At 32.3% G+C, this 25,438-nt stretch overlaps 3 protein-coding genes and 1 pseudogene across 6 annotated transcripts; 3 read left to right on the top strand and 1 right to left on the bottom strand.

The window, feature by feature from the left end:
- Positions 1-832: 832 nt before the first annotated feature.
- Positions 833-5,648, top strand: LOC101216856 (protein PLASTID MOVEMENT IMPAIRED 1-RELATED 1). Its single transcript, XM_011661661.2, is given in 8 exon segments — positions 833-1,313; positions 1,400-1,545; positions 1,767-3,305; positions 3,308-3,667; positions 3,669-3,882; positions 3,885-4,089; positions 4,192-5,078; positions 5,081-5,648. Coding segments are annotated over 6 exon segments (3,459 nt in total). The 5' UTR covers positions 833-1,313; positions 1,400-1,545; positions 1,767-1,784; the 3' UTR covers positions 5,353-5,648.
- Positions 5,649-6,266: 618 nt separating this feature from the next.
- On the top strand, positions 6,267-8,158 carry LOC116406202 (60S ribosomal protein L31). 2 transcript variants are annotated; one of them, XM_031889893.1, is made up of 3 exons: positions 6,267-6,394; positions 6,539-6,647; positions 7,663-8,158. In XM_031889893.1, exons 2-3 carry the CDS (start codon positions 6,565-6,567, stop codon positions 7,943-7,945), a joined length of 366 nt encoding a protein of 121 aa, XP_031745753.1. In that variant the 5' UTR covers positions 6,267-6,394; positions 6,539-6,564; the 3' UTR covers positions 7,946-8,158. The 2 variants fall into 2 exon arrangements, with proteins under 2 accessions (XP_031745753.1, XP_031745754.1); XM_031889894.1 differs by having other exon boundaries at positions 6,383-6,460.
- A 482-nt stretch (positions 8,159-8,640) lies between these two features.
- Positions 8,641-11,448, bottom strand: LOC116401636. 3 transcript variants are annotated; one of them, XM_031889879.1, is made up of 8 exons: positions 11,431-11,448; positions 10,793-11,008; positions 10,659-10,720; positions 10,482-10,564; positions 10,237-10,291; positions 9,803-9,938; positions 8,953-9,003; positions 8,656-8,859 (listed from the first exon to the last, which is right to left on the bottom strand). In XM_031889879.1, exons 3-8 carry the CDS (start codon positions 10,663-10,665, stop codon positions 8,760-8,762), a joined length of 432 nt encoding a protein of 143 aa, XP_031745739.1. In that variant the 5' UTR covers positions 10,666-10,720; positions 10,793-11,008; positions 11,431-11,448; the 3' UTR covers positions 8,656-8,759. The 3 variants fall into 3 exon arrangements, with proteins under 3 accessions (XP_031745740.1, XP_004135689.2, XP_031745739.1); XM_031889880.1 differs by lacking the exon at positions 11,431-11,448 and having other exon boundaries at positions 8,641-8,859; positions 10,482-10,545; positions 10,639-10,720; positions 10,793-11,179; XM_004135641.3 differs by lacking the exon at positions 11,431-11,448 and having other exon boundaries at positions 8,641-8,859; positions 10,793-11,166.
- A 10,795-nt stretch (positions 11,449-22,243) lies between these two features.
- Positions 22,244-23,931, top strand: LOC116406201 (annotated as a pseudogene).
- The last annotated feature ends 1,507 nt before the right edge of the window (positions 23,932-25,438 follow it).

The following is a 25,438-nucleotide window of genomic DNA, read 5'->3' as shown; positions in this document are numbered from 1 at the left end:
AAGAATTTCAAATTGATTCAAGCACCTAGAAAATGTAGCATTAAAAAACAAATAGTCTTTTGCTAATCTCCTCTATATTAACATTGTATCTATTTATCACTCTCATCACTGATAAAGTTACTCACGCAGTTGCGACTTTAACATGATTTCAAAATTGTTCTTAGATCTTAAATTTTTTTCATATTTTCCCTTATCTAAACAAGGAATCAAGAAAGGAGTTTGTTCATCTCTATTATGCTTTGAAAATTAAATTAAAGGTAAAGTTATTTGTTAAAACATGCTCCAATATTTATTTAACATAAACTTTACTAAATTTTGAATTCACACTCTTTTTTTAATTATATGTCATGAAATATAACATATATAATTAATCAACATTTTTATATAAAATAAATTATAAAAAATATATAAAAGAAAAACAAAATATTAGAAAGGTAAACTATTTATATTGTTTTTTAATATAGTAAATTGAATAAAAATAATTATAAAATATATAGTAATTACAATAAATCATAATAAACTACTATATATTGAGAGTACTACATATATTTACATATATTTATTATAAAATAGTGACGTGATAATATACAATTAGAGTATATTATATAGCATTTAACACAATATAATCTCATAAAAAAATATTTAAATGTAGAAATTAAATTTTAAATTTTTTTTAGAATAAAATTAAATTCAGTTGACAACAAATGAGAATATGGAAAATTGAGAGGTAGAAAATGGAAATAAACGAGAAATAATGTCGCTTATTGAAAAGAAAACTTTTGTTTTTTAAAAAAATAACTTTGATTGAAAAGAATAATAAAAGGAGATGGGGAGCGGCAATTCAAATTGGGGGAAGAAAGGAACGAAGAAATTGATAGAGAGAATAAACGCGATGCCACCACCATCGCGTCTTCTCTAGGGTTTCGTCCATACCTTTCTACTCTTCTTCCTCACTTTCCCCATTTCTTCATCATATTCAAATTTCAAATTTCAAATTCATATTTCTTGTACGGTGCAGAAATTCTTGTTTTTTCGACCTTCTGTTTGTTGTAACTCTTTATCTTCTCTTCCCCCCTTGTAAGTTCATCCCGATCTACGGTTTTTTTTAGGCTATCTGAAGTTTTGATTTCTTTGCTCCAACGGATTGAGATTGATTTGCTCTGACATTGTTGCTTCTGTACCGGATTTGTATTTACTGGTTGCTGGTGTAATTAAAAAAGTCGACTGGGGATTGGTTGAGAAAATTAAGGGAAAGGAGGAGAAGGTGGTTAGTAGAGTTCACAATCAATCTACTTTAAGTGTTTGCATGGCTGGTATTATCTCGTTCATACTTTTTTACTCATTTCTCTTTATGAACTGATGCCATTTGCGGCTTATTTATCTTCCTTTGATACGACAGATTGAAGTTTGTGTAATATTAGAGCTTGGGGACAAAAGATATTCAACATTACTTATCAAATTCAGAGGTTGTGATTTGGGTTTGGTAGTTCTGGGTTCCTTCATCGTTTGGTTGACCAGTATAATTTTCCGGCCAGCTTGAACCTGGTAAAGGTTTGTTCATTGGGGTTTTACTTATGCACTATGATGAAATGAATTTTATACATCTAGAGGTGGTTTATGGGGAGGCATGTAAATTGTTTGTTGAATTGTATGAGAGATGTTTTATTTGTATGGTTTGAATTAAGGAGATCGATTGAATTGGATGTATCTGTGACGTGTGAGTTACTTTTTAATTACTTGTTTATATTGTTCTAATTTAATTTCAGAGCTCTTGATGAGAGACGATGTTGTCGAGAATTGATTCAAAGAAGATTGGGAGTCGCTCTGGCAGTGAGAAGTTGTTGAATGAGATAGAGACCATAAACAAAGCACTTTATCTGAACAAACATTTATCTAAGAATTCAAATCCTGTAGCCAATAATCGACAAAGATATACGGGTAAAACCAATTTGCCCGATCCCAAGTTGAAGCCAAAAAGCAGTAATGAAGATCCAACACGCAAGGAAAAGAAATCTATATGGAGTTGGAAGTCTTTAAAGCCGTTCTCCCATGTTCGAAACCGCAGGTTTAATTGTTGTTTCTCTCTCCAAGTTCACTTGATTGAGGGGTTACCTTCTGATTTGGACGATTTTAGTCTAAGTGTATTCTGGAAGAGGCGGGATGGTTTATTGGTAACTAACCCTAAGAAGATCATAAGGGGCAAGGTAGAATTTGAAGAGGTGTTGAACTGTACTTGTACAGTACATGGTAGTGGAAATGGACCTCATCATTCTGCAAAGTATGAGGCCAAGCATTTTTTACTCTATGCTTCCTTATATGGTGCTTCAGAGGTTGATTTGGGGAAGCATCGGGTTGATCTCACGAGGTTTCTTCCCCTAACATTGGAGGAGTTAGAAGAAGAAAAAAGCTCTGGAAAGTGGGCTACTAGCTTTAAATTATCTGGTAGGGCTAAAGGTGCCACAATGAATGTTAGTTTTGGATACACAGTAGTAGGTGATAATTTACCTGCCCCTGGAAATCATATCGGTGATTCCTTAAAGGGGAAGCAGAATAAGTATGGTATCGAGAAATCCGAGATGGTGGTTGGTGAATCTGGTAGTAGAAGCAGAATACGGAATACTGAGAGTATTCCTGGAAGGATGAACTATAATTCTCTTGAATCATCCCAGACAGTAGATGATATAAAGGATCTTCATGAAGTTCTGCCAGTACCTCAGTTAGAACTTGCCAAGTCGGTAGATCTATTATACAAAAAATTTGATGATGGTAAATTGGATGCTTCAGAGAACAGCAACCCTGAGCTCAATGGATGCATTGAAGATTCTCATCCAATGAAATCTGATTCTTACCTTTCTGCCCCTGAGAAAGAAAATGCTGATGTTGATTGTGGAACTGAGTTCTCATTCATTGAACGAGGGATTGAAATGTCTTCTGAGGAACAGGTGGAGAAAATTGAAGTAGGGGTTGAAGTGTCTTCTGAGGAACAGGTGGAGAAAATTGATGTAAAAGATGTTGATTCCTCTGCAGTTGGACATTCTGCAATTGACAATGTATCATCGATGGCTCATGAAGAGGATAGCAGGGTTGCTGCATGTGATAGTTCTTCCAATGACGATGATATTTATACCAAAGAATCCATCCTGAAGGAATTGGAGTCAGCTTTGAGTTGTGTGTCTGAACTGGAGACGGCAGCAATGGAGTCTCCCGAGGAAGAGCATTTGAACTTAAAATTTAAGTCAAGTGATGAACCAACTGGAGAGGGCATGTCCCTTGATTTAGATGATGAATTTTTGGAAAGTAAAGGATCCCCCTTGATTTAGATGATGAATATTTGGAAAGTGATTTCTTACGTATGTTGGGGCTTGAGCAAAGTCCATTTGGTTTGTGTTCTGGAAGTGAGCCAGAGTCTCCAAGAGAGCAGCTATTACGACAATTTGAGGAAGAAGCTGTAGCAGGTGGTTATTCTTTGTTCAATTTTGATGATGAAGATGAAAGTTATCCAGCATATGATTATGATTTTAATGCAAGTTCTGAGTTTGGAGACATAGCTGATACAGCTTTTGATATGCCGTCGACTGTCAGTGATAATGAAGGCAGGTGCTTCATAGATGATGAAGCAATGAGGAGTAAAATGAAGGCAAAGATGTTGGAAGATTTGGAGACAGAGGTTTTTGATGCACGAGTGGGGCTTGAATGAGGAAGCCTTTCAACAGTCGCCATCAAGCAGCTCTCATGGGTTTGGAAGTCCAGTTGATATGCCTTCTGAAGACCCATTTGAATTGCCTCCTCTTGGAGAAGGACTGGGTTCATTTATCCAGACAAAGAATGGAGGTTTTTTGCGATCTATGAATCCTGCAATTTTCCAGAATGCTAAGAGCGGTGGAACCTGATTATGCAGGTTTCTACCCCCGTGGTAGTACCTGCCGAAATGGGTTCGTGTGTAATGGAAATACTACCCCGTCTGGCCTCAGTTGGAATTGAGAAACTTTCTATGCAAGCAAATAAGTTAATGCCTTTGGAAGATATAACTGGGAAAACAATGCAACAGGTAGCGTGGGAAGCTATTACTACTTTGGAGGGTTCTGAGAGGTTTGTGGTCTCATTTTTCAACAACTCCCCCACCCCTCTCTCCCTATGGGAGATTCTTTATTATCTTGTTTAATTACATGTTATTTCTCTACATTGGAACAGGCAATGTGCACCTCAGAGTGAACCGGTGTTTGAGCAAGATCCATTTGATAGACGAAAAACTTCCACGGGCAGATCATCTGGTTCTAGGCATGAAACGTATGGTAAAAACTGTATGCGTGGTGAGCCTGAGACGGAATATGTATCCTTAGAAGATGTTGCTCCTCTAGCCTTGGACAAGATTGAAGCTCTTTCAATGGAAGGGCTGAGGATACAGTCAGGAATGTCTGAGGACGAGGCACCTTCTAACATCAGTGCACAGTCTATAGGAGAATTTTCAGCTCTTCAGGGCAAGGGAATTGACATTAGTGGGTCGCTTGGACTGGAGGGAACTGCTGGATTGCAATTGTTGGATGTAAAAGACAATGGTGATGATGTTGATGGATTAATGGGTCTTTCTCTCTCTCTTGATGAATGGTTGAGATTGGATTCTGGTGAACTTGATGATGAAGAAATTATCAGTGAACATACTTCTAAAGTACTCGCTGCTCATCATGCTAATTCCTTAGACTTCATTCGTGGTGGCACAAAGGGAGACCGAAGGCGAGGAAAGAGTTCTAGCCGAAAGTGTGGTTTACTGGGTAACAACTTCACAGTGGCACTCATGGTGCAACTTCGTGATCCGCTGAGAAATTATGAACCAGTTGGTGCCCCAATGCTTTCTCTTATCCAAGTGGAGAGAGTGTTCATCCCACCAAAACCCAAAATATACAACACAGTCTCGGAGATACGAAACAACTATTATGATGACGATGACGAGATCATTGCAAGAGTAGAGATAAAGGAAGAACCGGAGGAGAAAGCTTCTGAACAACAACAAAGCATTCCTCAGTTCAGAATCACAGAAGTTCATCTCTCGGGTATCAAAACTGAGCCCAATAAGAAACTCTGGGTACCTCAACATCCAACCAACAGAAATCTGGTTCACGATGGTTGGTCGCCAACGGCATGGGAAAGAGCAAGAAAAATCCGTTTGTGAAGACAAAGGCTGCTCCAAAGTCATCGGCTCCCGAACCAACGAAGGTGCAACCTCCTGGGGATAAAGACAAAGATTCCTTGTGGAGCATCTCATCTGGGTCTAAATGGAAAGCCTTTTCTGCATTAAATCCACTTGTAAGGAACCCAAATGTTGTATTCCCTAATGAAAACTTCAGGTTAAGGTGAGTGGTGGATGAATTGCTTGCTAGCAATTGAGCTGTTCTATGTACAAATATTAGTCCTTCAGGTGGAGTATACTCATGAAAGAGGTAACCCGTCAGTTCTAAGAACTACGAGAAGAATCTGTATTGATCTATAAATACACACAAATTACTTAGGTCGAGTGGTTTTCATCTGTACTTTGTGATTTTGGATATTTGAGCAATTTTTTTGTACAATAATTTAGGAATGTGTATCAAACTTCCGACTTGAGGTATGGCGTCCATTTTAATTAATGTGAAGCTTACTTTTACATTTTACTAGATAGGTGCAGAATGATTTAAATGAAAATTCTAAATCTCTTGTTCTCTTGTTACTTGTTAGGTCCACTCCCAAGTTCAATAAAGAGGTGTAAGGGTTAAAAATAAACGACAAAAGTTGGTTTTAGTTTCAAAGTTTTGAATTAGGTGCGTTTATTCTTTGAAGTTTTTTAAAATAGACCTTTTCTTCTCTTTAGATTTTAAAAAATGACGCCTTAGAACCAACATAGTTTTATAGCAAAAACATGCAATGGTTTTATGATTATATAGAAAAATAAAACTCTCGCTCTCCTCAATTTCTTTTAGACATTGTCAATAAACTAAAATGACATTTGTGTCCTAGAGAAGAAGAAAATGTTAGTAATAAAAGAAATTAGGGCTAAAATGAAGAATTTCAAATCTATCAAATTTGATAAGTAGAATCTGAAATTTTTGCTAGTAAATATTTTTTACTATTTTTTCATTTACAATAATTTTAGTACTATATATAATATATATTATTTTTTTTTCCAGCAATTCAATATTTCTATTCAAAATATAGAAATCATAGCAACCAATTGTAAAAAGCACCACAAATTTTTAATAAAAAAACAATTATTATTTTACAAAGATAAATGGGCTTATTCTTCTTTATGGGCCGCACCCACTACATCAAGCCCAATGGACAACACATTCATAAAGGAGGGGAAATTAGGGTTTCCGTGGCTTCTCATCTTCACTCAACGCCTGCTTCATCGCTTCTAACCCTCGTAAGCTTCCTCTCGATCTCCCATTTTTCGATTTCTTTTCTCCAACAATTTGTTTCCTCCGACATTGTTCGTTTTTCTATGAAACTGATTTTATTGGTTACTACTTTGTTTTCATTGTTTCTGATTTTCATCAACTTGTTGCAGTTTAATCGAAGAAGCCGACTGCAGATATGGTTGAGAAAACGAAGGGAAGGAAGGAGGAGGTGGTTAGCAGAGAGTACACCATCAATCTACACAAGCGTTTGCATGGCTGGTACCATCTCATTCATCTTCATGAACTGATGCCTTTTTCCGCTTAATTAAATTAACATGCTGTACTTTTTTTATGTTTTTTTCAATATATTTGGCGAGATGTTTTCAGTTTTTATGCTTTGAAACTGATATCTTTGTGATGAGATGTTAGTTTTGTTCATGGGTTTGGTTATAGATTAAGAATTTGGGAACTGGCCTGGTCGGTCACAACCGATATGCTAATTGTGACATTTGTATAAGATCTGAACTTGGGGACAAAAGATGACTTTCATCAGGGATTTTTTAAGACATGAACTGAACAAAGGATAGTAGAAACTAGAATAAGCTGGCTGTTAAATGTTTCTGTGGAGTGTGTTGTTGGAGAGTTCAAGAAGAGTTATGAAAGCAAATTTTGGAGTAATTTTACTGTTCATCATAGGCATTTGTAATATTTCACTTGGTTTCGATAAGAAGATTAAACATTAGAGTCTATCGTGTAGGTCTTAATATTTTAGGAAGCGGGGTTGTTTTATGGAAAGAGAAATAAAAGAGGTGTTAGATGTTTGTGGAGGGGGACCTTAGTGTTGTTTGGTCCTTGGTGAAGTTTTATGTCTCTTTTGGGTTCGATTTTGAATGCCTTTTAACCATTCTTTAGGCAAAATCTTAGTCAGTCCGATCCTGTTTCTTTGAGGGTTTGTTTTGTGGGTTTTTTTTATTCCCTCGAGTTCTTTCAATTTTCTCAATGATAGTTGTGTTTTCTATATAAAAAAAGTAGTTTGTATGTGCTGTTTTTTTTCTATGATTTTCTGTATTTCTCAATGGAAATTGCGTTTTCTTTCAACGGGCTGGTTATGGTGTATGTGCTGTTTTTCATTTCAACGCACACGTTTTCATGAGTAATCTCTAGTCTTTTATAGGTTTTCCCTCTCATTGTATCGGTAGATCTTAGATCCAAGGTTAAATTGTGGATTCATTTAGAGGATTCTATTACTGTAACAATTCTAGATCTCATGTTCTACTCTACTTCTAAATTATAGTACCTTCAAGAAGAAGGCTCCCAAGGCCATCAAAGAGATAAGGAAGTTTGCTGAGAAAGCAATGGGAACTAAGGATGTCAGAGTGGACGTGAAACTGAACAAGCATATTTGGAGCAGAGGAATTCGAAGTGTTCCAAGGAGAATTAGAGTTCGAATTGCACGCAAGAGGAACGATGATGAAGATGCAAAGGAAGAACTGTATTCTCTCGTAACCGTAGCAGAAATTCCAGCAGAAGGTTTGAAAGGATTAGGCACTAAGGTCATCGATGATGAAGAAGATTGATCTATCACACACACCCATTTGCCTTGTTATCTGTTATTTCCAACTTTTAGTAAAAATTTTTGGTACAAGACTTGTTTGAGTCAAGAGTTATTCTTCATTGTCCTTGCTTTGGTGCGCTTTGTTTATTTTACTTTGAAATCTTAGCTGAAGCAGCTTTTTGTTAGTTATAATAGAACTTGCAATGTTTTTTAACTTTAGAGTTTCTTCTGTTTCTGTTCGTGGCGACACTAATTTTTACCTTTCATTCCTCAACTTTTCACATCTTTTAATGACTAAGCTCACTTGACCTATAAATATGAACTTTAGGATCAAGCATTGATAGCAAATCATTATAAAACTTGAGTTTCTTGAGGTCAAAAAAAAATTCCTTCAAGAAGCCGCCAACTGTAATTTTATTCTGGGAAAAAAAATTACCTTTTTGGCATTTATTCTCCAAAATGAATTGGAATAGAAGGAATTGAATTAGAATAAAACTCAAACCTTTGATTTTAACATTTTAACATTTTAAAACACTAAACCTATAACAGATCAAATTTTCCCATTTATAAAATTATTTTATTCGCTTCTCCAGAGATGAACTGGATTAAGTTTTTAGTTTAGTATAAGATTTGAAAAATAAAAATGGTAACATCTTGATCTAACGTCTCGTCAAACCCAAAACAATCAAGTTTTTAAACAAAAAGTGAAATGAAAGAGGAAAAAGGAAAAACTGGCTAATCAGATTCTACTTCATGGGACTTTTAACGTTACACTAAGTAGTAAGAAAGATCAAAAGATAAAATACAAAATTATAATAGGTTCCTTCATTCAGTTTTCAGTTAGCTTTATAAGAATACATATAGCCTCTAAGCTTTCGTATTTCCTCAGAGGATTCGGCTAGCAAATGATCTACATACAAACAGATTCCAGCCCCACTGCAAATAAATTGAATCGTATGAACACACAATGAGTTCCAAAGTACAATTCAGAGTCATATAATTAATCATTTATCATTTTCCAGAAACTACCTGAGAGGACCCAAAGGAAGCCAGATAACATCCCATCGAAACTTAGGCAAACTGCAATCAAAATGGCATGATTACATAGTGAAAATTCATTGATCATCATCCTTATAAAGAGGCAACCAACAAGCATCACCAAGAGATGACATGGACTCTTTTGTTGCTATCCCTTGTGCGTTATGATAGGAACAATACTAGGGTATTGCTAGAGTATTAAGGGTATATTAGTGATCAGCTAGAGAGTTTATCATATTTGTTGGCAATAAATAGAGAGGGAGGTGAATGGATAAGATACGCAATATCTATGGAGAGTGAGTAGGGCATGAGTGCAATCGAGATTGGAAGGATCCAAGTACCTTGCAACTATCTTATGTCGTTTATAAGCACTTACACTTTGGTTATACTATCTCTCTCTCCCAATTACTACAAGAGGGATAGCCTCTTGTAAGTTAGTAACTCAATCGGCTTGCTTGGTTGAAAACAGGTTACTGTCCTGTTTTATGTATATTTCAGCAATGAAAATCTCATCTTGTCAGAAGAGAGACCGGAGACGTGTGTATTGGTTGCTATACCTTGCCAAAGCAAGCAAACACCCTTAAGTATACTCTCCATACCCCTTTCTAACTAACAATATTTCTTGGCCCCAAACCGCATACAAGCATGCTTTTCTCACGTAACTACCCCCTCTCCTCACTTACTAACATGTATCCACTTTAGTAATTGCTATTAGAGAAAGAGTAAGACAACCAAAACGAAGTATTTGCATCTAACAAGTGACAAGTGAAAAGTCATACTTTATACATCTTCAGTTAGGAGCATAACTTTGATAAGATGATTATGAATTCTGTTACCGTACCTCATCATGAAATAAAACCAGAAAACTGAGAGTAGGATGCCAATAAAGAATGAGCACCAAAGCCATCGCCGGTGGTGACTTGACTTGCTCACAATCCCAATGATTGAAAATGTACAAGCTAAAATAGCAACCCAATCTGTAGAATTTTCAATTGTTGACATTAGCAAGATCCCAAAAATGGTGTGATGGCATAACTTGAAGAAATTGTGACAACATTTCCTACGAACTTCCAACATTTGCAGGAAAAATAGATCTGAAGCATTTATCGTCATCAATATAGCAAGGAAATGAAACTTGGTCGTTGTGGTCTATCAAAAATAAAGAATGAACTTCGCCATAAAATTGTGTTTAACGATTGAAACAATTTGAAGGAGTGAGAATCAATGATGCAATTAATGAATTGAAACTAATGGAGAAATTTGTAAGAAAGCAACCTGCAGCTATAATCATCCATGAATCAACATCCTCCATGAAGTAAGCATGATAACGCTGCAGAAGGGAAATAAACTATGAAAAGTTGCCAAGAGCATCAACTCAATGCATCCTTTACAAGTACCGAGTCCTTAACTAACACCATATAGAAGCAAAACAATGAAATTGGAGTTAAATCTTCGAAGAATTTGAAATTTCATCATTTCATGATATCGGCTTAAAAAAATTCTCAGCTAAATTGACATACCAATTCCCATGGAGAAGAAATCTGCTGACGGATTGAGTATAGAAGAAAACCCGCATAGCAAAAAGAAAAACCGCAAACACAGTCTGACGAACATCGGACAGAGAGAAAAACAATCAGACATGAGAACCCCTAATTTTTCTTAAGAAATAAAATAAAAATCACAGAAATGAACAATACCCTCCATAGAACACTCTGTTGATCGTTTGCCCTTTCCAACGAACGAACCATCTCCTCTTGAACTGTAAAAATCGAACACCAAATTAGGGTTTTAACAAAACGTGAGGGAAAGAACTTGAGAGAGGATTGACTACCTTGGGAATCGATAGGACGAGAATCATCAAAGGATGGATCATCCCGAGTGGGAAGAGACACATCGTGGTCCCGAGATTTCATCAAAATTCTTGCTAACTTCTTGATCGCCATCTTCTTCAACACTGCTACACCATGCCGTGATCTGGCTCCTCAGATTTCGTTGAAGAACGCAAATATTGGAGGAGACCGGAGACTTGAGCCAAGCAAATCACATACTAAGGTAAAGGGTGGTGACAAGTTGAGATTATTGTATCAAAGATATGTCAAATGGCCCAAATTCTAAAAATAATGAGATCGCTACAAGTCACATACTACATTGCAATATGATGATTAATTAACAAAGTAAAGAGCATTGCTTAAAGAACTACTTAAATCAAAAAAGAGTACAAAAATTCGTCATTCGGTCCGAAGAAATATCATCTACCTTCAAAAGTAATGTGTTTGAAATCATACTTTGAATTGATTTGAAAAAAATCAAAATTACACTAAGAAAATAGGTATTCATTACTTTTTTTTCAATACCAAAAATAATAATTGATTAAAGTCATGTTTGAAATTGATTTGTAAGTGAATTTAAAAGAGTCTAACTGAGTTTAAATGTAAAATCACTAAAATCAGATAGAGTAAAAGTACTTACAATATAATCTTCTTAGCCAACAAAAATCTTAAAGTCGTAAAGTAATCTGGATTATGAACCACACTTATTAGTTTTCTACAGCTTCAATAAAGGATTTGAAAAAAAAGGTTACCATTCAATAACGAGAACTAGTTCAATTCAACGATAAACATTGTGAAAATGAGTAGACTATCCTCTTTAACATGGAGAATAGAAAATTCAATTAATTCGTATAGAAAAAGTCTAAAATATCTCTAATAGTGACATGTTCAAAGGTATAGAAAAAGGCAAATATGCACCATTTTCGAGAGTTTGAAGTGATGATTTGTCCCTTCTCTTTAACATGACTTTCATATATAGGTTTATATATATATTTAGAGCTTGATGGAGGTGTCAATTCATATATCAATAAGGTTGCTACTTTAAGTTTGATTCTTGAAAAAAAAATCACTTAAAATAACATTAACATTATTATTTATATGGTTGCTATAGGATTGATAAAATCAATGATGATGGGTATCAATATTAGGTAAAATTTGCTATCTACTTTTTCACCGTCTAATCTTAGCAAAGAGGGCTACTTTTTACATTAATGGACTCCAACATCAAGAATTGCATCATCATTGCTTTCATGTTTATGAACTTAATAGTATATAGTTCTTTCCATCTTAAAGTGACAAAACTCATAACATTGGACATCATGATTTAATTTATAAGATCATTTAATTCAGGCCACATGTTATTGTCTAACACTATGTTATACTATAAAATTTTATATCTTATCGGGCTATTTTTTAATCCAACCGTTGATAACACTCAATGTTTGATAAAAAATTTAATTTAAAAGTTTGTCTATTTTAAAGTAGCACGCTCTAATGTTTAGAAGAGTATCTTATATGAACATATAATCATATTGGTACCTCTCACTTTACTCGTGGATAATATAGCTAAATATATCGTTAGTGAACCAGATTTTATATTGTTTTTACATATTTTTTGTTCATGTTTGATTGTTGATATTTCGAAAAACGTTATGAAAAGAGTATAAAAAAATTATCTAATTTCTTTTTGAAGATTTGTTTAGCCGGTGAAAAATAAGTCATTATTCGAATGTCATATAGTAAACACTGATATTATAAGTTATTTGATCTCAACATGAGCTTAGCTCAACTGACACTTGTATTCCCTGTGGATAAGAGGTCTTGGGTTCAAATCTTCATCCCAATATTTATAATATAGTAATATCAGACGAAGGAAATAATTCTTTTAACAAAATCAACAAAAGAAAAATAATTAAGAGGTAATTATGATTAGAATATTACTTCAATAAAATTAATCAATACCATATTTACATTGAATATTTAATAAATGTAAATCTTAATTTATGTGATAGTCCACTTTTCTTATTTTTTCTTATTTTCTTATTTTATTTTTTAATATATTATTAATAATAAAGATGTGTAATTGAGTTTTGTTATTAAAATGGCTATGTCTTATAATCCGAGAAATTGCAATGGAGGACTATTTTAGCAATAATAATTAAGGATATAGCAATATTTAAAAAAATTGGAAATATAGTAAAGTATCGCTGATAAACTTTATATGATATATCAAATTTTAATATTATTTACAAATTTTTTAAAATTATGTTATATACTTAATTAATTTGAATTTAGTTGGTAAATTGGGAAGTATCCCGTGTAATTATATAGATATATAGGTGGATGGATGTTGAAGCCCAAAATATGTAGGCCCAAATGAAAAGGAGATATAATAATAAAAGAAGAAAAGAAGGGAATGGTTTTGGGTATCAAATCAAACAAGTTAAAAGATTTGCAAAATCTGAATAACAACGACACCGGGGGGGGAGAAAGATATTAAAGTCACCCGCTTTTAACTTAAACATTACCCGAATTGGTTTCTTAATACCAATATGTCACACTCAAACAATTTTGATTCCACCTTTACTTCATCTACTTGTGTTCTCACCACTCACTTTAACATTTCTCCTGCCTCTCTCACTTTCCCCTTTCTTTTTTTCCTTCTAAATTTTTTTTCATTTCTACTTTTCAATTATTTTTTGTCTTCATTTTTATTTTTCTAACTCCCTACTCCAAAAAGTGACCATTTTAATCCTTTCACGAGAACATAGTCTCAACCACCTAAGAAAAAATAAAAAAGTCGCTCATTCAAACACTAAGTTGAATAGCTAAAATGAACATTTAAGAGTATAAAATTTAAGATTTATTACAAGTAAAATGACTTGTATAAAAATTTTCATTATTATTTAATTATTTTCGATAAAAAGAAAAACTTCCATAAACTAATTTTAAGAATTATTGATAGCATATAGACTAAAATTGGACAATTGATAGTATAAGCCGTAAAATCAAACAAGTAATTAAGAACAACTATACAGCACCTTATATGTACAAGTGTATAACAAAATCTATCTCCAATACACTCAATAATTGTCTCTATATATATTAATACATTAACTAAAATGATATTTTAACGTACATGTATCGAGTTCAGTCGTACCATTGTTGTGATTAAGATAAGAAAACTTCTTATCTCACTAATGTTCTCTCATGAACAAGGAAGTAATTTTTTCCCTTTTTTAAAAGAAAGTATTATTCGATGCTCTAAGTTCAATGTGACATGAAAAGCTACGTGACTTCTACTTTATAGACTTTTGTGTGTGTGTGTTTAATTTAAATTACTTTAATATCCTATGTTTTCATTTTTCAAACATATACTATACACCTGTAACATTAAATTAATAATGCCCCTTCACTTAATCACACAAATACAACTAAGTTAAGTCTCTCACAAAATAATATTAATACGTCCACGTGACACCGATTGATTTTTTTCTTTCTTAGGAAAAAGGTGACACCCATTCATTATTTTAATTAAGTGAACATGTCATTGTTATAATGACAACACCGTAATATAATATTTACAATTAATTAAATTATAAATCTATTTCCTATCGAATGGAAAATATTAGAGTTTAGTTTTTTTTAAAAATTGAATCACTTTTTTCTGTGTACATGTCATGATCGAATCTAAAATTTGTCGAATGAAATTTTTTAACTTTTAACAAAAAGAATCAAAGCATCAAATATTATAAATCGAACGACATCCACATCAAACCTACGTCAGCGTAAATCCAAGCTCAACTCTGTAAAACATGTTCGATCGAAAATCTATGACGCTAACAAAATCTTTTTATTGGATTCTTTTATATTTGCAATACATTTATCATGGTTATGTATATAGAGAGTGATCAATTATTTCATCAATAGTTGATATCACATCACGTTAAACTATCTTATAATTTTACATGCGATAAGCATATATTAACACAATTAATCTTTTTAATTTGAATTAAAGTGAGTAACATCTAGAGATATAAGTTGAGATTTCGTTTTGAAAAAATTATTTGGAGCGAAGTCAATCAAGTTCATATATATTCATACATTCTTTTACCTTAAAAAGGCTATTGAATTTCCCTCTCTTCTAAATGAGGTAGCTTTTATGTTCTTACTTTTAGGTATGACCGAGTCAAACTAATCTAATTAGTAGAGCAAGTGAAAGGTTATTTTGGCGTTATTATGTGTAGTCCATATACATCTACTAATTAGAGATTGTCATCACACCCTCTCTAATTTGTCTTTTTTACTCCATCCCCAAGTGCCAATGTTACCTCAAATATTGCTTATTCCAAACCAAAATAACCAACGCTATAAACATCTATAAACATTTATAAATATATCAATTTGTGAACAGTATTCAAAAACAAATATTATGACATTAAATTTTTAAAATGAAGAATCATAAAATTTAGTTAAAAATGATTATTTTAATTTTCGATTATGGGTGTGTGTGTGTGATGATAATAGGTTAGGAAGAAGAGTGTATTGACGGCAATCTCGAGGGCTTAAGATTTGAGGTTACGGACCTACGTGTCACTTCCTTATATTATATGATATTTGATACGTCATATACTAATTTAAACCTACTTTTCATTTTTAATATTACGTACATTACTTATTTATTATTTGTTGTAGCATAAGGCAAAAACATCAAATTTCGTGTAAAAGTAGGCCTTAATTAATTGCTTTTGGCCAAATAAGAAATTTCAATCCATGAATTGAGTTTGGTTAATATAATTAAATCATAGGTTTCTTTTGAACAATTCGGATATTTGAATAGAAGAGTATATATGTTCTTTTGAATATCGATGCCCGATTTGATATTAAGACAATATTGTTAAAGATATAGTAGTCTATTGGTTTTTCAAGTTTAAATCTCTATCGAACTAATTTTATTAAGAAAGATGGTTGATTTGATTCTTGGTGTCAATTCTTCCCATGAAAATATAGCAGTTTTCAACATTAAATTGTGTAGCTAGGCACTTAAATCTCTATTTGTAACATATGTCTAATCTTAGCAACATTGTTTTAAAGTCCATTTGTTGCCGTATTTATTATTTTCATCTATCTTTTTTCTCTTTTTCTAACCCAACACTTCACTGATTTTTACTCGTATTAAAATCTTTTACGTTCTAAACACATGTTATTACAGTAGTTTACACTTGAAAAACACATTATCATAACCTATAAACCAATGTAACTAATGATTATAATAACAAACACCAGAGACTCCATATTGAATGATCTCTAAAAAAGCATAAAAAATATATGAATGAGAACAAAAGATGAACAAAACCGACGACGTTGCTAGGTTGCATGGTACACACAGAGTCGTTCGAAGCCATATGGCGTGATATTTCTTTTCCTTTTGGTAAATGATCACCGAAACTTACGTTGCACCTAATCATTGCTCTACACCGATGAAAAAAGGAAATAAAATTGTTGTAAAATTTTAATATATTCCTAACTAAAATTGTAACATAGACAAGTGTTAGGGGGTGAAAGAAAATTTAGGGCAAGTGTTAGGGGGTAAAAGTAAAGGTGGGGTAGGGGTGGGCATGGGGAGAAATGACCTACGTGCCGCAATAAAGGGCACTCACCCTTGTTTGGTGTTGCCAAGTGTCCTTCGTCCATCGCTAAATATTTGACAACTGTCCTTCTTCCATCACCATCACTCTATTTAACTTTTTTTTGTTTTTATAATTTTTGCCGTCGCTTGTTTCCGTTGTCCTATATTTATGCCATGTGTCCCTTTAGCACGTATTTGTGTCACCTTTTAAATCCTTCTGTCCCACGTGATTATGCCACGTCAGTCTATTCTATTTTCAGATTGGACTTATGATCTCTTCTACCATCACTCTTTTGGCAAAATTATACTATATTGTTATATTATATGATATTTCATATATCATATACTACTTTAAACCTAATTTTCATTTTTAATATTATGCACATTACATATTTATTATTTGTCGTAGATGAGGCAGAAAAAAAACATGAAGTTTCGTGTAAAAATAGGACTTCAAATTTTTAAAGAAAATAAAATTCAAACTTTTGGCCAAATAAGAAATTCCAATCCACTACTGTAATGTGAGTGTTAGAGTCGCATAATTATTACTTAACCATGATCATAGACCTAATTTAAAAAATTAATTAAGAAAATAACCTGTGAATTGAACTTTTTGATTTAGGGTATTTGTTGCAAATAGGTGAGTTTCTTTTTCTTTTTGATGTAAATGTGATGTGGGGTTGTGTTTTGATTTGATAGATGTTGACAGGTTTATGTGTGTATTTTTGGACTTGTTTAATTGTAGATGAGCTTTTAGATTAAGCTTGAAAAAGAAAGATAACATTGACCTTATTAATTTGTATAAAATTTAAGTTAATTTTTTTAAAAAAGAAGGAAAATAGATTTATTCAGTTAAATAAATTAAACTCTAAATCTAATTAAGTTTTGTTAGATATTACTAAAAAATATTATATTAGAAGAGACCATCAAGCTAAGTAAACAAATTATTTTTTAAAAAAAATATTGAAAAGTTCTTTCTTTTTATAAATAAATAAATAAATATATAGTGTGAATTAATGAATACAATAAAAGTATTAAAGAAGCATGCCACGTTGGTGGTCATATCATAGTAAGGTCCACAGATTTCGAGCATGTTGTCCTTAGTATAGGAAAAATTAAATAATTACATTAAAGTATGGTCCACTACCCTTGTCCTATGGTCAAGTACCCATGTTTTGCCATATATGAACTAACAAAATGTTTCCTTTTCCTTTTAACTTCTTTTCTTCCTTTTTTTTTCTTCTTCTTCTTAATCTAAAGTAAACGTAAACGTAGCTCAACCGATAAAATGATGGATTGGTTATTAAAAGAGCTATTTTTAAATAAACAAAAATGAATTAAAATATTTACAAATCATAGCAATATTGATTGGACTTTCTCACTGTTATGTAACAGTCCAGATCCATGATCTGGCAGTGTCGTCTTTACCCACAAACTAACACAAGTTTTTTATGATCGAGTCATTGAAAAGGATTGTGCATCTTGTTCGTATAGATGTTAGATTTTAATTTTTTAAGTCTTTCCTAGCATAACTTTCATGTGTTCAAGATCTCTCATTCAGATGTCATACTCGCTCATTCATGTTTCTGTCCTAATTTCTGACGATACATGTTATCTATCAACATCTATGATTGATATATTCTAAAATTTTATTGTATTGGTAAATATTTTTAACAAATTTAGCGTTTATAATAAAATCTCATATCGATCTTTCTCTAGTATACTAAAAAAAGGTTAAAATGAATACAACATATATAACTACCATATAAAAGTGTGTTTTCCACTTTTTTTTTCCAAGGTGAGGGTGAAGATTTTAAACATGGGAATAATTATTTGTCATAATGTCATAAAAAATTGATATAACACTATGCTTTCTGACATTGTATATTTGACCAAATCCACTATCTATAATTTTTTTTAAAATTTTAATGAAATATATATAGTTTTATCTTTAATTCTATGTGCTCTATAATTACATTATATTAATTTTTGCTATTCCTATATTAATATATTCAAATCATATAAATTTCAATTAACTTACACACACCTATGTTATTAACTCATTTCATACAATTTGATATTTATTCATTAAACTTTATTTTTATCTTATTTATTTTTTTAAAAAAACTTAACTTCATTTTTAACTATTTATCATTATTTTTTAGAAAAATAAAATAAAATACGCTTTTAATTTTCAAACTTTAATGGAAAAACAATTTATTTTTAAACACAAACAAATTCATTGTCACCACGTGGAGACATTGTAACTTTATAAAACTATCTAGTTTATTAATTAGTTTATCTAATTTATTTATACAAGAATTATCATTAAATTAGGGTTTAAAAGTGTTTTTAATAAAAAAAAATAAAATTTCCATTTAAATTTTAGAAAAACATATATTCTTTTTTAGGTTATTTGATGATATTTATTTGGTTATTAAAATAAAAAATCACTTTTAAATCTTGACCAATAGTGAACTTGGTTTGGTACTTTCATCAGAAAAAAGGAAAAAATGGAACAAAGCAAAGAGGAAACAAATTGGTTTGATTTGAACATTGAAAAGGAAAAAAAAAAGAAAAAAAGGATATCAAATCCCCTTTTGATTTTATTCCCTTTGATTTGATATTGCCAGCTAATTTAATTTAATTTCATTATATGTATGCCTATGAAAAAAAATACACATCAATTAATTAATATTTGCTTAACATGAAATTTAATTAAGATTTTATATTAAAAAATAAAAATCAACGGTTCTTCTCGATATTTGAATTGAAGAGTATATATGTTCGGCTCGTTTTGTCATTAAAGAAATATACTCTACAAAATCTTTTAGTATATCATTCTACAGTAATATGATACATGACGTTTCATTAGCTCGAGGATAATTGATATATGTTTATTCTATTTTCAAATTCAAATCTCTATCGAATCGATTTTATTAAGAAAAATATGGTTGATTCGATTGTTGATGTCAATTCTTGGCATGAAAAGGAAGGAGAGTATAACATGAAAGTATAGCACTTGTCAACATTAAATTACAAGTCTATATAATTGGATTGTGCAAAAGTTGATTTAGAGATATAACAATGGTTTGTCTTTTGTATACCTAGCAGTTAAATCTCTAGTTGTAACCTATATTTAACTATAGCAATACAGTTTTAAAACATATTTATTCAACATTAATTAGTTTTTGTTCTTCTGAACGATCTATGAGTGAAAATAAAACATGAACGAGGTTAACGACATTGCTAGGTTGTATGGTCTAGCAACAACTTATGTTACACCTAATCTTGACTAGAAAGAGAAAAGAAAACTGTTGTAAAATTGGAAGAAGAGGGTAAAGTTTGTAATATATAGGCAAGTAAAATGGTAATATAGGGAGAGGGGATGGGGGAGGAATGAGTTACGTGCCGCAATAAAGGGCAGTGAGGCGTTGCTTGGGGTGGCCAAGTGTCCTTTGTTCCATCACTACCAACATCTCTTCTTCTTGCCTTTCTTTATGCTCACTCTCCCACCTTTTGTCAGTCATTCCCCTTTTCCTTTTTCCTCTTTTTCTTCTTTCTTTAATTCTTATTTAACCTCACAAATTCTATATATATATAATATCTAACTAACATAATGTAATTCTTTGTCTTATTCTCCAAATAAAATTAAAAATAAATGTGCATTTTTTTTTGTTGTGCTACTTTCATTTCAAAAGTTATAATGACTCATCATTCTCACTATCTCATGTCCATATTTTCTAAATACAATAAATAGGTAGATGGTTAATCAAATTAAAAAATAATATTTTAAAAAATAATAAAATAAATTAAAATATTTACGAGTTATACCAAAATTCTGAATTCTATAATTGATAATCAATAATAGACTTTTATCACTAGCGGCTGTCAATGACAATTATTGATAAAATATAAATATATTGTCAAATTTTTTATTTTTGACGATTTTAATTAAAAATATATATATACGTTTTTAGAACATTAGTTCTTTTAAGTATACAAAATAGATAATATAGAAAGAAATTTGGAGGTAAAAATAGTATCTTTCAACTTAATTTAAAATAAAAATCATAATGAGTATCAAAATGGGAGTTTAAATTATTCAAACAAGTTAGGGTGTTTTTAGTTTTATGTTTTTAAAATTGAACTTATAAATATTCATAAACTATATATTTTGTTTGTTTTGTTATCTATTTTTTTATTAATATTTGTAAAGTACTGTTAAATTTTAAAATTAAGAAAAATAATTGAAAATAATTTGTTTCGTTGTTTTTGAAATTTGCTTAAACTTTTAATTTTTGTACTAAAAATTTACAAATGAGTGTGAGAATAGGAGAAAAAAATTATTGTGAAAGAGAATAAATATTTATGAAATGAGGTAAAATGTTGTGTAAAAATAAAAAGGATGGTTGTTTTTAACTTTTTGTTAGGTTTGAAATGGATTAAAACCTCCAACTTTAATTAAAGGGTTTCATTTATACCTAAAAATAATTTTAGTTACATGTTTTAGAAAAACTTATCTATCGGTAAAAGTTGAGAGATTTGTTTAGAAAGTTGGAATGTAATTATATTACTAAAAGTTGGAAGAGTGTTTAACGGAATGAAACGAAAATGAAATTGTGATTTGTGAAAATATTGATAAATTGGTTGGATATATAAAACGGTGGAACGAAATTAGTTTTGTATTACACATTAAATTCAAATTGGTGAATGGACATATAAAATTTAAATTACATTACATTACAAACTCATCTTATTACGAGAAAAAAGAGGTAAAATAAATTTTTTATAATTCTCTTGTTTATTTATTTGTTTATCATGCCCTAACATTCGGAGTTGCAATGTTTTTTTAATATATTAGTCCATTTTCTAATGTGATTTTAATTGAAAAGTTATTTTTAACCTCTCACATCAAACAAGTTTAGAAGTGATTAATATGTTTATAATCTCCCTCTCTTTTTGTTTGTTTAACACGTGAGTAGAGATTTAAACATATGATTCGTACAAAATTTAACGTATAAAGTAACTTTATAACATAGGAAAAAAATTCTTTAACATATTTACACTTTGTTGAAATTATATTATGCTTTTTACTATTGTAGAATTAGATGATAAAGTCGAATCTTAAACTTAAAATTAAAACAAATAGGTCCCTTTTCTATAAGGAAGGGGAAACAAATGCCTAATCAATATTATACCATTCAATAAGGATGACGAGTTATTTTACGTGAAAGATAATGTAAGGTTGGTAAGAATATGAACATAAAAATTGGTGTGAGAAAGTCATAGTTTAGAATTAGATTTGTGATTTAGGGTTAATATGATTGATGAATTGATAAAAATGATTATTAGTATTAAACGAAATGTGATTAGGGTTTGGGTGACCTAAGCTAAGGTCTAAAGGAAAGCAATCCGTCAGCTGTATTTAATTTTGTATGGTTATGTAAGTGAGGATTAATAAATGATGTTATTAATTATGTGAAATGGGAATTTATTAAGACAGTGCGGTGAGCGTCTGATGAGTAACAGTAGCTTAAGATGGTGACACGTGGGAGATTGTGGTTATTATACTATTCAGAATATCTTCCTCGTGGAAGTCTCTAGAACCGTTATTTTTAATCTAACGGTAACGACTGGAGGAAGCTAGAGAATCCCCACCCCCGTCACCGTCACCGTCTCCATTATTTGTTTTTTTGTTTTTTTTTTTTAACTGGCGTAAAAATTGGAATGAAGTTGAGTTAGTGTAACCGAACTATGGTTAGTTTAACCTAACCTTGGTGGATGGTTTGGTTCCCAAGTAGTTTATAAACGCCATGGGTATGGCGGTGGTTTTGGCAAGGAGTGTTGTCTGAAAAAATTTGTAACCGTAATCAACCACCGTGATCTCCGGCCGACGAGATGTTAATCAGTGAACGACACCGTCCTGGTCCGGTGGTTCACATCACTCCATTGACTATACCGGAGGAACCTACGGCAACCGAGACGCGGTTTCCTTATCCTTTGAGTGAATCTCGGTTAGTTCTGATGGCAATGCCAATGGCGGTGATTATTCTCCTTATTATCTTCAGGAAGCTTTAGCGGCACTTCAGCGGTATACGAATGAGTCGGAGATTGAGTCTGATTCGGAGTTGTCTGGACGGGAAGCGGACGTTCCGTTGAATGCTTATTCGTGTGATCATTTTCGGATTTTTGAGTTCAAGGTGAGGAAGTGTACTCGTGGACGTTCTCATGATTGGACGGAGTGTCCGTACGCTCATCCCGGCGAGAAGGCTCGCCGGAGGGATCCGAGGAAGTATCATTACTCTGGTACGGCGTGTCCCGATTTTCGTAAAGGTAGCTGTAAGAAAGGGGATTCATGCGAGTTTGCGCATGGTGTTTTTGAGTGTTGGCTTCATCCTGCTCGTTACAGGACTCAGCCGTGTAAAGATGGAACCAACTGTAGAAGGAGAGTCTGTTTCTTCGCTCATACTCCTGAACAACTTAGGGTTTTGCCTCAGCAGAGTCCGAGAAGCGCGAATTCGCCTGACTCGTATGATGAATCTCCTCTTCGGCAGTCTGTGGATGGATCCTGTTCTAAAACGCTGCCGTTTCTGTCCTCTCCTGTGTCTGTCTCACCGACAGCGACTCCGGTGGACTCACCCCCGTTATCCCCATGACTCGTTCGCTTGGCCGGTCACTTGGCTCCACTTCCATCAACGAAATGGTCGCATCCCTCCGGAACTTACATCTGAGCAAGGTCAAATCGTTACCATCTTCCTGGAATGTTCAAATTGGCTCTCCTGGTTATCCATCTCGAGTCTGCCATGGATTTTGCAGCCTTCCAACAACTCCAACTCGGGCTCCAACTGGTCATGGTGTTGGACTGCTCGATTTCACAGAGCATGGATTCGAGGAGGAGCCGGTGATGGAGCGAGTCGAATCGGGGAGGGAGCTGAGGGCAAAGATGCTGGAGAAGCTGAGCAAGGAAAATTCGCTGGACTGGGCTGAGTCAAATCCTTCAACCTGCACACCGGATGTTGAATGGGTATCAGAGCTAGTGAAGTGAGTATTGAAATTGAACTTTTTGGTTGGTTCTTCAAATGGGTTTTTTTTCTCTAATCATTATTCGATTCTGATTTTAAGGAAACAAAAAATTAGCCTAAGCCTAAGCCTAAGCCTAAGCCGAATCTTTTTGTTTGATATGTAAATACACAAAATGGGGGCAACTAAAACTGGGAAGACAATAGGATTTTAATTTTTACTTGTGTAAGCCTTAAATATGTATATATGGGCTCTGTTTTTAGAATTTTGAAATGGGTTGATAAGAATTTTGATGGAGAAATGAAAATTCCATCTAACTCTCAATGTATAGGTAGTAATTTTAGTGAACTAGATATGATGATCCATAGGATCATGGGGTTATGATAGTTTTCTACTTTCTGATCATTGTGATTATATATTGTAAGTTAATGTTTGTGTTAATGCAAATTATATGGATGAACTTGATTTAAATTGTCGTTGACTTGTTAATTGTGTTGTTGTTGATAAAGGTGGCCTGAATTGTGATGAGTCACTGGTATAATAATAATTATTATTGACATCAACGGTTGTGTTCTTGCTGACTAAGTAGTTTTGGGTTGGATGATGGATGGTTTTGTTTGATTTTTTATGTACAATAATCATAATTTTCTTCTCATCTGTCTATTGAAAATTGTGAGAGTTTGTGGAAGAAAACACACGAATGATTACGATGTTTTTCCTTTTGGGTTTGAGGATTTTTCTTTAGGGGAAACAATTTTGATCCATTTTCACAAAATGAAACAAAATATTATAAATATAGTAAAATGAAAATGAAAATACAAAATATCGGATAGTGTTCATAGTTCATAGCCTTTGACTATGAAATTTGGCTATATTTGATACTTATTCTTTCTTGTCTACTCTTTCCCTCATTCTCTTTTTAAGGTTGGGAATGTTGATATTGTTCCTCATATTTTTGCTTTTCGTCTTGGTTGAGATCTTTATTAAAAAGATTGTTTATGGAGTGGTAAAGAAAATGTTAATGGTTTGGTTGTATGATGACAAAGAACTTTGTTGGAAGATGAATATCTTTTTTCTTCTTTTTTAACAAGTTAGAGCAAAAAAAAATTGAAGTAAAATGTGAAATGTTGACTCTTCCAAACTTAGTTCGGAACCTAAAAGAATTTGGAACTATTTAACCTTTTTGTTATATATATAGCCCTCTCCTACTTTTAGTTAGTTAATTAAATAGGTTTGGTAATAAAATATGTTAATATTAAAATACAATTATGTTAAGAGATAAGAACAAAGCTGGGCTGTTGGATTTGTAAAAGTTTGTAAGATTGTTTCGAATATTTGAGAAGATAAGAATAGCTTTTGCAATTCCTACGACTTTCTAGGTTGTTTATTTTAGGCACCCCAAAATTGGGGGATTTCTCCCCCGTTTATTTCTTATTATTAAACCCCTAATCTACCCTAAATTTGATACCTAGTTTGTCCAAATAAGCTCTTTGACATTTTTGACACCACCTGTTGATACAAATGAAGAATTCGTATCAGAAATTGACATCTTCGAATATGTATTTGCATGCAATTTGGTGCCATCTGTTTTGATGGACTTAAGTAGCTTATATTTAAAAAGTTTAGGTATTAGTTTCAAAGAAGAAAATAAAAGATAGAAGACTAAATCCTAGAATCTTTAGATCTCATCTTCATGCTATATGTTTGTCTAACACTGTTTTTAACCATCAAAGAATTATTTTAATATTGGTCGAGCTTTGGTCTACTTTTGGACTTCGTTTTAGTATCTTAATAAAGTTTGGTTATAGACTGGTTATTAGATATTTGGTTTTGGCTAAAATACATGGGGTGTTGCTAGTGAATTTAATATTATAATTTGGACTCGAAAGAATCAATCTAAATATGAATTTGTATTACATTATGTATTGAAATAGTCGGATGTTGATGGTAGTTAAGGTCTATTTTTCGTATTGTTTGGGGGTCCATTTATTGTGAG

This window comes from Cucumis sativus, unplaced genomic scaffold, assembly GCF_000004075.3.
Source record: "Cucumis sativus cultivar 9930 unplaced genomic scaffold, Cucumber_9930_V3 scaffold72, whole genome shotgun sequence".
Lineage (NCBI taxonomy): Eukaryota > Viridiplantae > Streptophyta > Magnoliopsida > Cucurbitales > Cucurbitaceae > Cucumis > Cucumis sativus.
The sequence above is the reverse complement of the archived record's forward strand: the minus strand, read 5'-3'. Positions and strand labels throughout refer to the sequence as shown.

Bases quoted from the DNA above. Each gene is read 5' to 3' on its own strand.
- LOC116406202 (XM_031889893.1), top strand. From the start codon at position 6,565: ATGGTTGAGAAAACGAAGGGAAGGAAGGAGGAGGTGGTTAGCAGAGAG. The intron at 6,648-7,662 runs GTACCATCTCAT...TCTAAATTATAG, and splicing joins CACAAGCGTTTGCATGGCTG to TACCTTCAAGAAGAAGGCTC.
- LOC116401636 (XM_031889880.1), bottom strand. From the start codon at position 10,904: ATGGCGATCAAGAAGTTAGCAAGAATTTTGATGAAATCTCGGGACCAC. The intron at 9,939-10,236 runs GTTGCTTTCTTA...AAAATTCTACAG, and splicing joins ATGGATGATTATAGCTGCAG to ATTGGGTTGCTATTTTAGCT. The intron at 8,860-8,952 runs GTAGTTTCTGGA...ATTTATTTGCAG, and splicing joins CTTCCTTTGGGTCCTCTCAG to TGGGGCTGGAATCTGTTTGT.